Here is a 15,531-nt window from a genome sequence, read left to right as displayed (position 1 = left end):
TCAAAGCAAACCCAATCAAAATCCTAATAGATGTTCTGTTTTGTTTCATTTTGTTAGAATCTGGTGAGCTGGAGTTTAAATTTATATGAGAATACAAAGGAACAAGAATAACAAGTCATGCCAAAGAAGAAAAACAAGATGGGAAGACTTATTCTATCAAATATCAAGACTCACTATAAATCTATAGTAACCAAAACAGTGTGGTATTGGTTGAGGGGACCACTGGAAGAGAGGGGAGAGTGCAGACAAAGACTGTAAACAGAGGCTGGACTATAACAGAGGTGGCACTCCAGCGCGGTGGGAGGTGGGAAAAGAACATACTTTTGATAAATGACATTGTGACAATTGGGAAAATGAAGCTGGAGCCATTTTTCATATGATAAAGAAAAATTAAGTTCAGGCAGATTGCAGAACTATAGTATATCTATTTCACAGAAAAAAATAAAGGCTTTAAAGCAATATAAAGAAACAGAGAAAAAAAGCTCCCAAATGCACTATTAAGGATAATGCCACCGGGCGCGGTGGCTCAAGGCCGTAATCCCAGCACTTTGGGAGGCCGAGACGGGCGGATCACAAGGTCAGGAGATCGAGACCATCCTGGCTAACACGGTGAAACCCCGTCTCTACTAAAAAATACAAAAAACTAGCCGGGTGAGGTGGCGGGCGCCTGTAGTCCCAGCTACTCGGGAGGCTGAGGCAGGAGAATGGCGTAAACCCGGGAGGCGGAGCTTGCAGTGAGCTGAGATCCGGCCACTGCGCTCCAGCTTGGGCGACAGAGCGAGACTCCGCCTCAAAAAAGAAAAAAAAAAAAAAGGATAATGCCAATAAATTTAGCCACATTAAACTGAATAGCTTGTGTGCCTGGTGCAGCGCTCACACCATCAAGGCCAGGACTTTGAAACCAGCCTAGGCAACATAGTGAGACCCTGTCTCTACGCAAAATAAAGTAGCTGGGCACGCTCCTGTCATGGCAGCTACTTAGGAGGCTGAAGCAGGAGGATCTCTTGAGCCCAGGAGTTTGAGACTTCAGCTATGATTACACCACTGCACTCTAGCACAAGACTTGCGCACAAGTCTTGTTCTAGGGTAACAGAACAAGACTTGTGACCTTGTTACCCAAAGTCTCAATCAATCAATCAATCAATCAATAAAAAGAAAAATGAATAGCTTCTGGTCACCAAAAGAACACCATAAAGAGAGTTTAAACACGAGCCACCAGTTGAAGATGTTTATCATACAAAATTAATAAAGGTTTGAAATCTAGAATATACACAGAACTCCTACAAATCAATAATAAAAAGACAAACAATCCATCCTCTCCCTACCAATTCAACCGAAGATTTGGACAGGCACTTCACAAAATAAAAATACAGATGTTCAACGAACATGAAAAAGTGTTTAAACACATAGTAAGGAAAATAAAAATTCAAATCACAAAGTGATATTGTTATATACACTACCAAACTACCAAACTGGCTAAAATACAAAAATCTGACAATACCAATTGGCAGATAAAATGTAGGGCAAAGGTAAGGCCGGGCATAGTGGCTCACACCTGTAATCCCAGCACTTTGAGAAGCCGAAGCAGGTGGATCACCTGAAGTCAGGAGTTTGAGACCAGCCTGGCCAATATGGTGAAACCCTGTCTCTACTAAAAATATAAAACTTAGCCAGGCATGGTAGTATACACCTGAAGTCCCAGCTACTTGAGAGGCCAAGGCAGGAGAATTGCTTGAACCCAGGAGGCAGAGGTTGCAGAGCCAAGATCGCACCACTGCACTCCAGCCTGAGCAATGGAGCAAGACTCCGTCTCAAAAAAAAAAAAAAAAAAAAAGTAGGGCAAAGGTAGGAGTATAAACTGATACAACCACTTTGGAAAACTGGCGTTATCTACTTAAGCAGAAGATAAACATACACCACCACACAGTATTTCTTTCCTGGGTACGTATCCTACAGAAATATGCATACTTGTGTGTCCCCAGATACATCTACAAGACTGTTCATAGCAAAACTGTAATAGTCAAAATGCTTTCAGTTCTTTAACAATAGTAGATGGATAAATGTCAGTATATTCAAGAATCCTATTATGAAAAGAACAAATTCAAAATATTAATATATGTGAAATCCATAAAAGTAATGTATCCTGTATGATTTCACATAAAGTCCAGAAACAATAAAATTAAATTACATTATTTGGCGATAGCTAGGTGCCAAACTTGAAAGACAAAAAAGAAAAAAGACATCATTCAGGCTATCATCATTCCCTAGCATCAAAGGAGAATAACGATGGACTCATCCTGCAATATTAAATGGATCCATCCAGCAACATCCTTGTGAGCTTTCTATGATTTAAGAGATGAAAGGGCTTAGCCTATATTTGGCATAGAATGTAATTTTTATTTTTTCATTTTCTTTTTTTTTATAGAATTTTTTTTTTGAGACCGAGTCTTGCTCTGTCACCAAAGCTGGAGTGCAGTGGCGTGATCTCGGCTCACTGCAAGCTCTGCCTCCCGGGTTCACGTCATTCTCCTGCCTCAGCCTCCTGAGTAGCTGGGACTACAGGCGCCTGCTACCGCGCCCGGCTAATTTTTTGTATTTTTAGTAGAGACGGGGTTTCACCGTGTTAGCCAGGATGGTCTCAATCTCCTGACCTCGTGATCCGCCCACTCCTGCCTCCCAAAGTGCTGGGGCTACAGGAGTGAGCCACCACACCCGGCCAGAATGAAATTTTTAAAAGTAAGAGCCAGTGAAGGTAAGGAAAGAGGCTATGTGAGTACCATCAATTCTTGGCAAGTGGTGTAGTTAGGGACTACCTGGGGAAGAAACCTCAGAGGATAGTTTAGAACAAGACAAGCCAGGGTTTCAAGTGGGGTGAAAAGGCACCTGTAACAGGCCAGGAGACACTGACGACAGAAGGCAAACCTGAGGGGGGCGAGGGATCAGGGAGAGAGGGCCCGTCAAAGGGCAGAACAGGAGGAGAGAGACTTTCTGCTGAGAAAGGAGGGGAGAATGCTTTCAGATTCACAGAAGTTTGGGTAGCACGTTAATGGAAAGGGAATCCTTAGTTTCTGCTTTCTTCAAGATATTAAGAATCAAGGTCATCTGCTGAGCCAATGTGGGCCTGGAGTCGAACCCTGTGAACACGGTACACAGTGACAACGGAGCATGGCATGACACATTGCCACCGAAGTCCCTGATGCACAGCAGTCAAAAAACAAAGCGGGCAGACAATGCTTCCAACTGATGCTTCTTGGTGCTTCTCAATTAAGGGATGCGTGACTTAGTTCTGAGTACTGCATATGTGAAAGAAACCCAGTTAGCAATCCTAATCACTTAAACACCATGAAATTCATCACCATTTCCTTCCTGGCTTACCAGGTGTTCAGCAAAACAATAGCAAAAATAATGAAAAATGTAAGATGGTACCATTCAGATAGAAGCCCAGCATCCTGGTGACAATCTGTATTCAACCTACCTCATCACTCATGAAATCTTCTCGAAGCTGTCACAGAGAAGTGGCCCCAAGTGTCAGCTTAAAGCACATAACAGAGAGTTATCAACATACACAGGCCTGGTTGGGCTTACCGATTGAAGGTGTTCTCACTGAAAGCATACTTCTCCAGGCGAGTGAGTGGAGGCAGGTTATCCTGGCCTGGAATGTCCAAGAAGGCTGTTACTCTCATGTTGTCACAATCTGGACCATAGTCTTCAAATCCATCTAAAAAGGAAGAGTGGAGTGGGGGGAACCCACACTCAAAAGTGCGTATCAACTGTGACAAGTCACACTTGGGCAAAGACATGGCCTTGTGGCATGCGTTCTACCTTCACAGCTGAAGTCTCTAAGAATCGCAACATTGAGAATTCAGCCAAAATGAAACGGTCAGTTGAAGAACCCCGTAAGAAAAGTAATAGGTACTAGAGTAACAAAGAACAGCCGAACGCCTTTCTTTTAGTGCAGTCTGTCTAACGCATGAGTGAAGGGAACCACTCCTCTACTGCAGAACCCAGCAAGGGAGCAGATGTTCACCTCTAAGAAAGCCCTCCTGTTTAAGAAGCCCTGCTCACCACGCAGGGCTGTGCAAACAGGTTAAAGCAGTTGAAGGAAAACCAAATCAGTTTGGCCTTGTTAGCAAGACTCTGACAGAAAGTCCACTCCACATCTGGTCTGTTCTAAACGTACTCATGTAGCCTCATAGACGCCATGACATAGATTCCCATCCATCCATATCTGTGGCCCCAGAACACCCAACCACACCTCTCCACACAGGTATCCAACAAGTTCCTCCAACTCCTTCTGGCCAAAAATGAGCCAATTATCATCCTTCCTCTTCCTCTTTCTTTTCTTTTCTTTTTTTTTCTGAGACGGAGTCTCACTTTGCTGCGCAGGCTGGAGTGCAGTGGCCCAATCTCAGCTCACTGCAACCTCTGCCTCCCGGGTTCAAGTGATTCTCCTGCCTCAGGCTCCCCGAGTAGCTGGGATTACAGGCATGTGCCATCACACCCAGCTAATTTTTTTGTATTTTTAGTACAGACAGGGTTTCATCATGTTGGCCAGGCTGGTCTTGAACTCCAGACCTCAGGTAATCCACCTGCCTTGGCCTCCCAAAGTGCTGGGATTACAGGCATGAGCCACCATGTCCAGCCCCTCTTCCTCTCCTGCTCTTTTCCCTCCTGTGCAGTGGGTAGTTGAATTCATGGGCTCTGGAGTCAAACACACCTGGAATGGGATGAATCCCACAACTGCTACTCACTGCTGTGTGGCCAGAGTTTGTCACGTCACCTGTCCATACTTCTGTGTTCTCATCTTGAGGGCGGGATGAGATCCCTCCCTTGTGCCACCAGGATGCTGGAGTAAGTGGGACCATGCATGGGAACACCTGCAGGATCTGGCCGACCTTGACATTGTTTACCTCCCTTCACTTACTCCCATGTTTCACATCCCCCACAGCATTCTGAAGATCTGTTCCCTATCTACTCTCTCCCATTTAGACCTAAGGTCTCAGCTAGGGTGCAGCCTCTTTAGAATGGCTTGCCTTCCCACTCTCCTCACACCTCAAGTGCCCTGGTGATGGCAACCTGTGCCAGCCTCCTGCAACATGAAGTTCACTGTTTGTCTGCAAGAAGTCCTTACACAATAAACGTTCCTGAGGGCAAAACTGTGTCCAGTTACTGTTGGATTCTCCAAGCCTAGCACACAGGCTTGGTAAAATGCATAGTCTTAAAAGTAAATTTATTCATTGTGCGTTTAATGAACACCTACTATGTGCCCTGACACATTACTAAATGCATAATGAGTAAATTCACTTTAAGAGTATGCATTTTACCAAGAATGGTCTCCAACATCAACCACTGAATTAACTTAATCTTTCCATCCACTCTATAAAACACACTGACTAATCCCAGGGCTTAATGAACACTCAGAGCGAAGAGGCTACTCTCTAGGAATAACAGTGGTAAGGGGAATTGTTGGGATGATATTGATAATAAAAATAATAGCTACCTTTTTTGAGTTCTTATAACAGGCCAGGGACAGGGAAGTAGCTTTCACAGATGATTCAGTTCCCACACCAACTCAACCAAGTAAGATTCTTATCCTCATTTTACCGATGAGCAAACCAATACCTAAAGAAGTTAGGCAACGTTTCCTCAGTCCCTCTCCCAGTGTGCCCTATCCAGAAGGAGGCTTGTGCACAGCTATTCCCAACAGGAGTTACCTGCTTACTAAGAGTCAGGTCCTGTGCTATTATTTCTGAATGTTAGTTTGAATTCTTCAGAAAGATTCAATAAAAATGAGTTATTAAAATACAGCTGTCAAATTAGGAGTAGATAAAACAAGCAGAAAATACTGTAAACACACTGTAAAAAATGACAGGGGCTTACATTTACATTGCCTGATATATAAGTCTTCTCACTCCACATAAGACAGTGAACCTGGAAATGAAGACGAGGCCTTACAAGTGTGATCTATGGATGAAGGCAGACGGTCCATGTGCCAAGCAAGGCAAGGCCTTGGCTCAGATCACCAGGTCAGCCTATGAATAATCCATGTTTATTTGATTTAATCCCTTCTTTGATTAAAATTAGAAGTTTTAGAAATGTAGCCATCTTGGCCAGGTGCAGTGGCTCACGCCTGCAATCCCATCACTTTGGGAGGCTGAGGCGGGTAGATCACTTAAGGCCAGGAGTTCAAGACCAGCCTGGCCAACATGATGAAACTCCATCTCAACTAAAATACAAAAATTACCCAGGTGTGGTGGCATATGCCTGTAATCCCAGCTATCTGGGAGGCTGAGGCAGAGAATAGCTTGAACCTGGGAGGTGGAGGTTGCAGTGAGGCAAGATCACGCCACTATACCCAGCCTGGGTGATGGAGCAAGACCTCATCTCAAAAAGAAAAATATATATAACTATCTTTTTTTAAGAATCCCTGATATGGCCAACTTTTTCTATGAAGCAGTTATCTTCTCCTCCCATTCCTGCTAGAAAAGAGGCCATCACTGAAAGGGTAAGGCAGGGAGGGAACTGCCTGGAGTTGAGAGCTAATTATCAAGAGGACTCTTGCTATTTCAAAGATAGCCTGGCAGAGTTTGTGCCCAGGTAAGAGAAACACACCTGGCAGAGCCCTCCCTTCTCCCACTCCCCCACTTAATCTTTCCATTGCTAACCTAGGAAAATAAAGATAAAGAAACAGGCTTCTGAGGACTTCCCTGAGGCTAATTTTGGCAAAGTAACAGCCTCAATAGTTAGTTCCAGAAAGGTTAATCGGCACCTGCTCTAGAGGTGGAAACGCATCCCTCCTACCCCTCGCCCTGAAAACTGGTATGAAAAAGTAGAGGAGTCCTACCAGGCAGGTAGAAATACCGAAGTCAATGCAGGCAGTAATGAAAAAGGGTTCAATCTAGAGATGACAAGTTTGTGCCTAGTACTTACTTTTCTTTGTACATGAACCACATTTTCCCCCAACTAATTCTTTTAGGCTAACAATATGAGCTTATTAAAAATTTACATTGTATAACAGCTACTCGGAGAATGTTAATAAAGAATTATACAGTTACAGAAAAAATATGTATGACATAATCAAATATGCCATTTCTGTGCACAATAGCTGTCTTGGATGAACAGGTCCACACTGAGTCATAGCCAAGCCCAATGACCAGAGTCACTGCATATGAGCTATTTTCAAGCACCTCAGAGTCCAGAAGGAATAGGCAGCCTCGATCCCACAGATAGTTATACAGCATCTGCAGGCCCAGGCTGGAACGGACTTGAAAACATTAAGTTTAAAGCAGTAGTTCCCAAGCTTTGGGGTAACAGTTTTGGAACCTGAAGATATCTATAGTCTAATACATTCAATACTTTTCATACAGGATCATGGGTTTCAAAAGATCTTCTGAGGACCACTGTGTATTTTATGGGTTGAGAACATGGTGTTTTAAAGTAACAGAAAATAGCCAGACACTCTTCAAAAAACTCTTTAGTCAGACAACTAACGAACTTAGCAATTAGTTCTACCAAAGAATAGATGTTACTGGAGAATACTAATGATCCTACCACATTAACTATATAAAACTATACTATCAACAAGGAAATAAAAGCTATGTATAAGCCATAAAATAATGAATAACAATTTATCCTTCTTGGTTACTTCTATAAAGAAACTGTGCTAAGAGCTTTCCGTGTAGTAGCAGTAGTTTGTTAAATCTTGATAAAAACCATATTAATCCCATTAAAAAAATAAAAAAGAGATCAGGTAAGGTGGCTCACGCCTGTAATCCCAGCACTCTGGGAGGCTGAGGTGGGAAGATTGCTTGGGCCCAGAAGTTGGGGATCAGCCTGGGGAAGAAAGCAAGATTTTGCCTCTAAGAAAAATATAAAAATTTAGTGGTTGTGATGGTGTGTGCCCGTGGTCCCAGCTACTCAGGAGGCTGAGGAGGGAGGATCATCTGAGCCCAGGAGGTCAAGGCTGTAGTGAACTATGATCACAGCACGGCATTCCAGCCTGGGTGACAGAGTGAGACTCTGTCTCAAAAAAAAATTAGAAAAAAAAAAGAAGCTCAGAGAAGTTATGAAAATTGCTACCCATAGAGTGGCAGAGTCAGAATTTGAACTTGGTCAGAATCCAGACACTGCATTGATCTATACTGCTAGAGAGGAAACCTACACTTTAATTTCAATTTTCAAAGAAACCCCTCCTAACTTCTGCTCCGAGCCTCAGGTGCAGTCCTTCCCTTAGTCCTGCAAATGCACCAAGAACCTTCATCTCGGTGACTTTGTATCTGCTGTCCACTGCCTGGGACTCCCACTTCTCACACCCTCCCTCCCACCTGAGCTTGGGTGTCAGTGTCCAAAGCGCCCTCCCCACCCCCCAGGAGGCCGGGCTCCCGACAGCCTCTCCTTCCTTCCAGACCCTGTCAGGCCACCTCCCAGCTGCCCTGGGGCTGCGAGAGGCCCTGTGGCTCCAGGGCCCTGTGCTGTCTCAGACCTGCAGCAGGTGCTCCACAGCAAGTAGTTAACTAAAGGAATGACCCCACCAAAAGAAAATTCCGTGAATAAAAACAAATATTTTTTAAAAAGAATGTTATAAAACAGAATCACAAAGAAGAAGAAACCTTAGAACATGCCTTGATAAACTCTCATTTTATAGACAGGTAAAGAGATATTACCCCAAAAGACAACAGCATAGCTGGGATTCTTAGAACTTGAAGGTTCTGCACGCCAGGCCAGTGTTCTTTTAACAGACAGGCAGAAAAACCAACTCGGATGAAGGCTACAAGAGCAACAAAGCCAAAGGGAAGAGTTATGGTCTCTGAGGTAATTGGCGGGAAAAGAGAAAGACTTCAGTTTCCAGCCAAGATGGCTAAAGAAGGACCTGACATATGTGTAAGTGGAGTCTCAAAAGAAGAAAAAGAGAGAGAGAGAGAAAAAAACATAAAAGAGATGAGAAGAAGAATCGATGTAATTTTTTAAAATTTGGTAAAACCTATAACCCTACAGATTCAGGAAACTTAACAAATCCAAGCAAAATATACATAATGAGCTATCACACAGGGCACATCATAATAAATTGGTAAAAACCAACGATAAAGAAAAATATTTGTAATTGTTTTATTTTTAATTGACAAGTAATAATCATACATGTAAGAAAAAAACCCTTAAAACTAGTCCAAGAAAAAAGACACATTACATAAAAATGCAGAAACAAAGAAAGAATAACAACTTTTCTCATCAAAAACCACGCAATGAAGAAGAAAATGAAAGACATTGTGACGGTTAATACTGAGCGTCAACTTGATCGAAGGATGCAAAGTATTGATCCTGGGTGTGTCTGTGAGGGTGTTGTCAAAGGAGATTAACATTTAGTCAGTGGGCTGGGGAAGGCAGACCCACCCTTAATCTGGTGGGCACCATCTAATCAGCTGCCACCGAATATAAAGCAGGCAGAAAAACATGAAAAGGCAAGACGGGCCTAGCCTCCCAGCCTACATCTTTCTCCCGTGCTGGACGCTTCCTGCCCTCAAACATCAGACTCCAAGTTCTTCAGTTTTGAGACTCGGACTGGCTCTCCTTGCTCCTCAAGCTCACAGACAGCCTATTGTGGGACCTTGTGATCATGTAGGTTAATACATATACATATGTATGTGTGTGTGTATACATATATATATGTGTATATATATATCTCCTATTAGTTTGGTCCCTCTAGGGAACCTTGACTAATACAGATATGTTTAAAATACTAAAAGAAAAAACCATTAACCAAGAATTTTTTTTTTTTTTTTTTTTTTTTTGAGGTAGAGTCTCACTCTGTTCCCCAGGCTGGAGTGCAGTGGCACTATCTCGGCTCACTGAAAGCTCTGCCTCCCAGGGTCACGCCATTCTCCTGCCTCAGCCTCCCGAGTAGCTGGGTGCCCACCACCATGCCCGGCTAATTTTTTGTATTTTTTTTAGTGGAGATGGGATTTCACCATTTTGGCCAGGATGATCTCGATCTCCTGACCAAGTGATCCGCCTGCCTTGGCCTCCCGAAGTGCTAGGATTACACGTGTGAGCCACCACTCCTGGCCTGATTTCTTAACACTGTACAATGTCCCTTTTTTCCCTAGCAATATTCTCCTTTTCTAAAGCTTACCGTGTCTGATGTTAATATATACACTCTAGCTTTCTTTTGAAAAGCTGAAAAAAATGCATTGCCAGCAGATATGTACTACAAGTAATGCTAAAGCTAGTTCTTCAGAAAGAACACATATGATCTGAAGCCACACAAATATAAGAGGAAGACCAGGAATGGCAACTATGTAAATAAATATAAGCAGTGCTGGTTTCTTTTCTTTTTTTCATTTAAAAACATCTCTTTACAAGGTAATTGACTACTAAAATGAAAGCAACGGCAGCGCAGCGGGGCCAACAGCATATGTAGAAGTAAAATAGCAGTAAGGGCAAGAAAACGAAACGAAAGGCATATTCCGATTAGCAAGGAAAAGTAAAACCATCTTTGTTCACGAACAACATGACTGTCCATACAGAAGATCCCAATGAACTTACAAAATAACGAGAATAAGTGAGCTTTGTAAGATTATAGGATACAAGTAAATACACAAAAAACAGTTGTATACTACCCAAAGCAATCTACAGATTCAATGTAATCCCTATGAAAATAACAATGACATTCTTCCCAGAACTAAAAAAAAAAAAAAAATCCTAAAATTTATATGGAATCAGAAAGCCCCAGAATACCCAAAGCAATACTGAGCAAAAAGAAGAAAGCTGGAGGCATCACGTTACCTGACTCAAAATGTACTGCAATGCTAGTAACCAAAACAGCATGGTACTGTCATAAAAACAGACATATAGACCAATGGAGCAGAACAGAAAACCCAGAAGTAAACCCACACATTTACAGTCAACTAATTTTCAACAAAGGCCCCAAGTACATACACTGGGGAAAGGACAGTCTCTTCAGCAATGGTGCTGGAAAAACTGGAAATCCATATGCAGAAGAATGAAACTAGACCCTACCTTACCAAACACAAAAATCGAATCAGAAAGGATTAAAGACCTAACTCTAAGATCTAAAACAATGAAACTACTAGAAGAAAACACTGGGGAAATGCTCCAGAACACTATTGGTCTGGGCAAAGATTTCTTGAGCAAGACCTCAAAAGCCAGGCAGCCACAGCAACAATGGCCAAAAGGGGTAACATCAAGCTGAAAAGCTTCTACATGAAAAGGACACAACAAAGTGAAGAAGACAGCCCACAGAATGGGAGAAAACGTTTGCATACTACTCATCTGAAGGGGTTAATAACCAGAATACATAAGGAATTCAAATTCAATGGGAAAATAAACAAATAATCCAATTTTAAAATGGGCAAAAATAGGAACAGACATTTCTCAAAAGAAAACATGAAATTTTAAGGATACCATCATGATAGCATCAAAAATACGAAATTCTTAGGGATAAATTTAACAAAATCCTATGAGAAAAATCTTCAAAGAATGTTGAAAACAGTTATCCCACTTTCAGAAACCAGAAGACTCAATATTGTTATGTGGATTATCCTCAATTTACATATAAATCCAATGTTACCCCAATCAAAAGCCTAGCACTTAAGTTTGTAGAAATCAAAAAGCTGATTCTAAATTCATATGGAAATTTAAAGGACCTAGAATGCCAAAACAATTTTGAAAAAGAAAAATAAGGCCGGGCGCGGTGGCTCAAGCCTCGAATCCCAGCACTTTGGGAGGCTGAGACGGGCGGATCACGAGGTCAGGAGATCGAGACCATCCTGGCTAACACGGTGAAACCCCGTCTCTACCAAAAAAATACAAAAAACTAGCCAGGCGAGGTGGGGGGCGCCTGTAGTCCCAGCTACTCGGGAGGCTGAAGCAGGAGAATGGCGTAAACCTGGGAGGCGGAGCTTGCAGTGAGCTGAGATCTGGCCACTGCACTCCAGCCTGGGCGAGAGCAAAACTACGTCTCAAAAAAAAAAAAAAAAAAAGAAAGAAAGAAAGAAAGAAAGAAAGAAAAAGAAAAAGAAAGCAGAAACATTCACAGTTCTTGACTTCAAGACTTACTATCACGACATTATGATACCAGCTTAAGGATAAACACACATATTAATGGAACATAAGAGAAAATCCATTAAGAGATACAAAATCTAAGTTTAATTCATTTTTTACAAAGGTGCCATGGTTATTCAATGGGGAAGGGCCAATCTTCCAAAGAGTATTAGAATAACAGAATAAACGTGGGGAAAATGAACCTTGGTCCTTCTGTCACATAGAATAATTAACTCAAAATCTGTCACAGACATGAATTCGAAACATAAAACATTAGAACTCACAGAAGAAAACATAGGAAAATATTTGTGCTCTTGAGCAAAGCAAAGATTTCCTAGAGTACACAAAACATAACAGAAGATACTAATGAATTACATTTCATCAAAACTGAAAACTTTTGTTCTTAGAAAGAAGAAAATGGAACACCGAGCCACTGAGAAGAATACATTCGTAAAACATGTATCTGATAAAGAATTTGTATCCAGAAAACACTAAAAAAATTCTTGGAGTCTGATTTCAATAATACGTACAAGACTTGAGTCTCACCAAAAAAAATATACAAGTGTGTCGTTAAGCACAGGAAAAGATGTACATCATCATTAGTAATTAGGCAAATGTCAAAACCACAATGAGATAACACTACACACTCACTAGGTAGGCTGAATTTTTTTTTTTAACTATCAAATATCTCAGCAAGAATATGGAAAAACTGGATGTCTCATACGTTGCTGGGGGAAATGTAAAATGGTATAGCCACTAAAGAGTTTGGCAGTTTCTTTAAAAAATAAATATATTTATATGTGACCCAGTAAATCCCACACTCCGTAGGTATTTACCCAAGAGAAATTAAAACATGTTTACACAAGGATTTGTACTTGTATGTTCATAGCAGCTTTATTCACAATAGCCAAAAACTGGAAATAAACAAACCCATCAACTGTTAAGTGGATAAATAAATTGTTATACATCCATATAATGCAATGCTTCTCAGCAATAAAAAGGAATGAATTGCTAACATCTACCAACACAGGTGTATCTCAAAAGCATCATGCCAAATGGAAGAAACTCAACATAAAAGATTTCATACTGCATAATTCTACTAATATTCTACTGTATTCTAGAAAAGACAAAAATACAGTCTGTTTAGCAGATCAGTGGTTTCCTGGGCTCACGGTGAGGAACATGTGCTGGCAAAGGGGCACAAGGAATTTTTGGAGGGGCTGGGAAAGTATTTTATCCTGATTATGGCTGCATGGTTGTGGTCACACAATCCTATTTGTTAAGACTCGGCTTAACAAATTAAACTGGTGAATTTCATTGTATGTAAATTATACACCAATAAAAGTGACTCTAAAAAAAAAACAAAGATGAGCAGAAATTGTAACAGCTGTCTATTCTTCTACCCATTCTGAGCTGGGTTTTGTGGAGGCTACAGTGAATCTGCTTGGCAAGTTGCTGGCATTGCTGTGATAAAATCAACCCTTAAGAATATCAAACTCCCTTTGTTCTGATTGAACATTTAGGAAGTAACCTTGTGATCTTAATTTCCTTGAAAACCCCAATTAAGATCCAGAGAATGCTAGAGAACTCATAACTCTTAACAGCAGTGATGAGACAACAGGGAGCTGCATGGCCTTTAGGGACACCTTCCTTTCACTGTAAACATGTCCAAGAATATACCTTAAAACTGCCAGAAGATAGGCCGGGCGCAGTGGCTCAAGCCTGTAATCCCAGCACTTTGGGAGGCCGAGACGGGCGGATCACGAGGTCAGGAGATCGAGACCATCCTGGCTAACACGGTGAAACCCCGTCTCTACTAAAAAATACAAAAAACTAGCCGGGCGAGGAGGCGGGCGCCTGTAGTCCCAGCTACTTGGGAGGCTGAGGCAGGAGAATGGCATAAACCCGGGAGGCAGAGCTTGCAGTGAGCTGAGATCCGGCCACTGCACTCCAGCCTGGGCGACAGAGTGAGACTCCGTCTCAAAAAAAAAAAAAAAAAAAAAAAAAAAAAAACTGCCAGAAGATTGATATTTGTGACTGAGGTCCTACTTGCTCCTCAACAGTGCTGGGAAAGCACTGTCAACTTCCTACTCCAGACTTTGTCCAGTGGGATGCTACTGACCTATGAACCTGAACATCAGCCTTCCAGGCAAATATTTATCCCAACCATAATAAATAATAAACTGACATTCTGATTTCTATTCTAACATCAGTCCCCAGTTTCCCTCCCCACAGTCACTGCCCTAACCCAGTGTAGTATCCAGGAGGAGCATGGACTTTGGACAACTAGGTTCAAGTCCCAGGGGCTGAGATCTCCAAGAACGTGACAGTGGAGTTGAAGAGAATGGAACTCTATCTCTCTCTCTCTCTCTCAGACACACACACACACACACACACACACACACACACACACACACAGGAATTGCAACAAATTTTTTTAAAACATAGAAAAGCAGGAAGGCAAGAGGAAGGAAGGACATTCCCAGGGCTAGAAAGGAAGACAGAAATCAAAGTGATACCTGTCGGCAAAGGTTGACACTCCATCGCCAACACTGAAGACCTAAATACAGGTCCCTGTGACTGGATTTCTGATGCCCACATGGGGAGAAAAGCTATGGAGAGTGATTTGAAATCAAGGCCCCGGTATAAGACAGCTGTGGAAAGGGAACTACAGTGAGGGTGGGAGTAGGAGGGGAGTAGGAATAGGAGAAGGGTGGTCACTTGTGAGAAATCAGAACCACAGGCCTGCACAGCCTGAGTGTAGAGTCCAAATTTACACTACACACAAAGTGCAGGAGCCCCAAGCCAAGGTACTAAGAGGATACCGTCAAGACTCATTAAAATTCCAGGCATCCTAGCAGAAGCAAACAAACTGTTCTAAAGAAACACTTTCACAATCCAAGGCCCATGGAACATCATAAAACAATCCCTGAAGACAAACAGACAATAAAAAATTTCAAACTACACAAGGCTGCAAACCAGCATCTGAAGAGTTTGGTAAATAAAACAAGAGAATTGCACCCCAAGATTAGAAATATTAGAAAAATCTAAAAACATTATCAAATAATTATGCCTCGAATGAGTATGATTTCTAAAATAGACATCATAATAAAAGGAGGAAAGTGTGGGAGTGGGTTAAGCATGTTTGAAAAAAGAAGTGGAAATGAAAAACAGAGATAATTAGGATTCCACTAACCAGCTTAAGTAGCAGTTTAGACACAGCTAAGAGAGAGTTAGTGAGCTGGAAGACTGATCTGACAAATCGTCCAGAGTGCTGCACAGAGAAATAAAAAGATGAAAAACATAGGACAGAAATTAGGACACATGAAAAACGGAATACTAAGTCTAAGTTAAATCCAACAGGAATTCCAGAAGGGAAGATTTCTGAAAATAGGAGGGGAGAATATTTAAAGAAATATATCTAATAATTTTCCAGAACTGAAAAAAAGATGAATATTCAATTTGAAGAAGTAC

The 15,531-nt window shown here is 41.7% G+C and overlaps 1 protein-coding gene across 8 annotated transcripts in view; it reads right to left on the bottom strand.

Moving 5' to 3' along the window:
- Positions 1 to 15,531, bottom strand: part of LOC104663790 (serine/threonine-protein phosphatase 4 regulatory subunit 1-like) — a 91,872-nt gene that overhangs the window by 56,300 nt on the left and 20,041 nt on the right. For 5 of the 8 annotated variants that reach the window (XR_004052509.1, XM_010365130.2, XM_030913978.1 and 2 more), the window contains exon 3: positions 3,586 to 3,718. The exons of 2 other annotated variants lie outside the window; for them this stretch is intronic. Coding sequence is in view for 4 of the 6 variants with exons in the window: in XM_030913978.1 (XP_030769838.1) it covers positions 3,586 to 3,718 (133 nt within the window). In the remaining 2 variants the exon portion in view is untranslated. Of the gene's footprint in view, positions 1 to 3,585; positions 3,719 to 15,531 lie in introns of those variants that run through there. One more of the 8 variants, XM_030913977.1, reaches the window with a different exon arrangement.

The sequence above is a fragment of the Rhinopithecus roxellana genome, chromosome 13 (assembly GCF_007565055.1).
Source record: "Rhinopithecus roxellana isolate Shanxi Qingling chromosome 13, ASM756505v1, whole genome shotgun sequence".
NCBI classification, from domain to species: domain Eukaryota; kingdom Metazoa; phylum Chordata; class Mammalia; order Primates; family Cercopithecidae; genus Rhinopithecus; species Rhinopithecus roxellana.
Note: the sequence above shows the minus strand (reverse complement) of the source record. Positions and strands in the feature narration are given on the sequence as shown.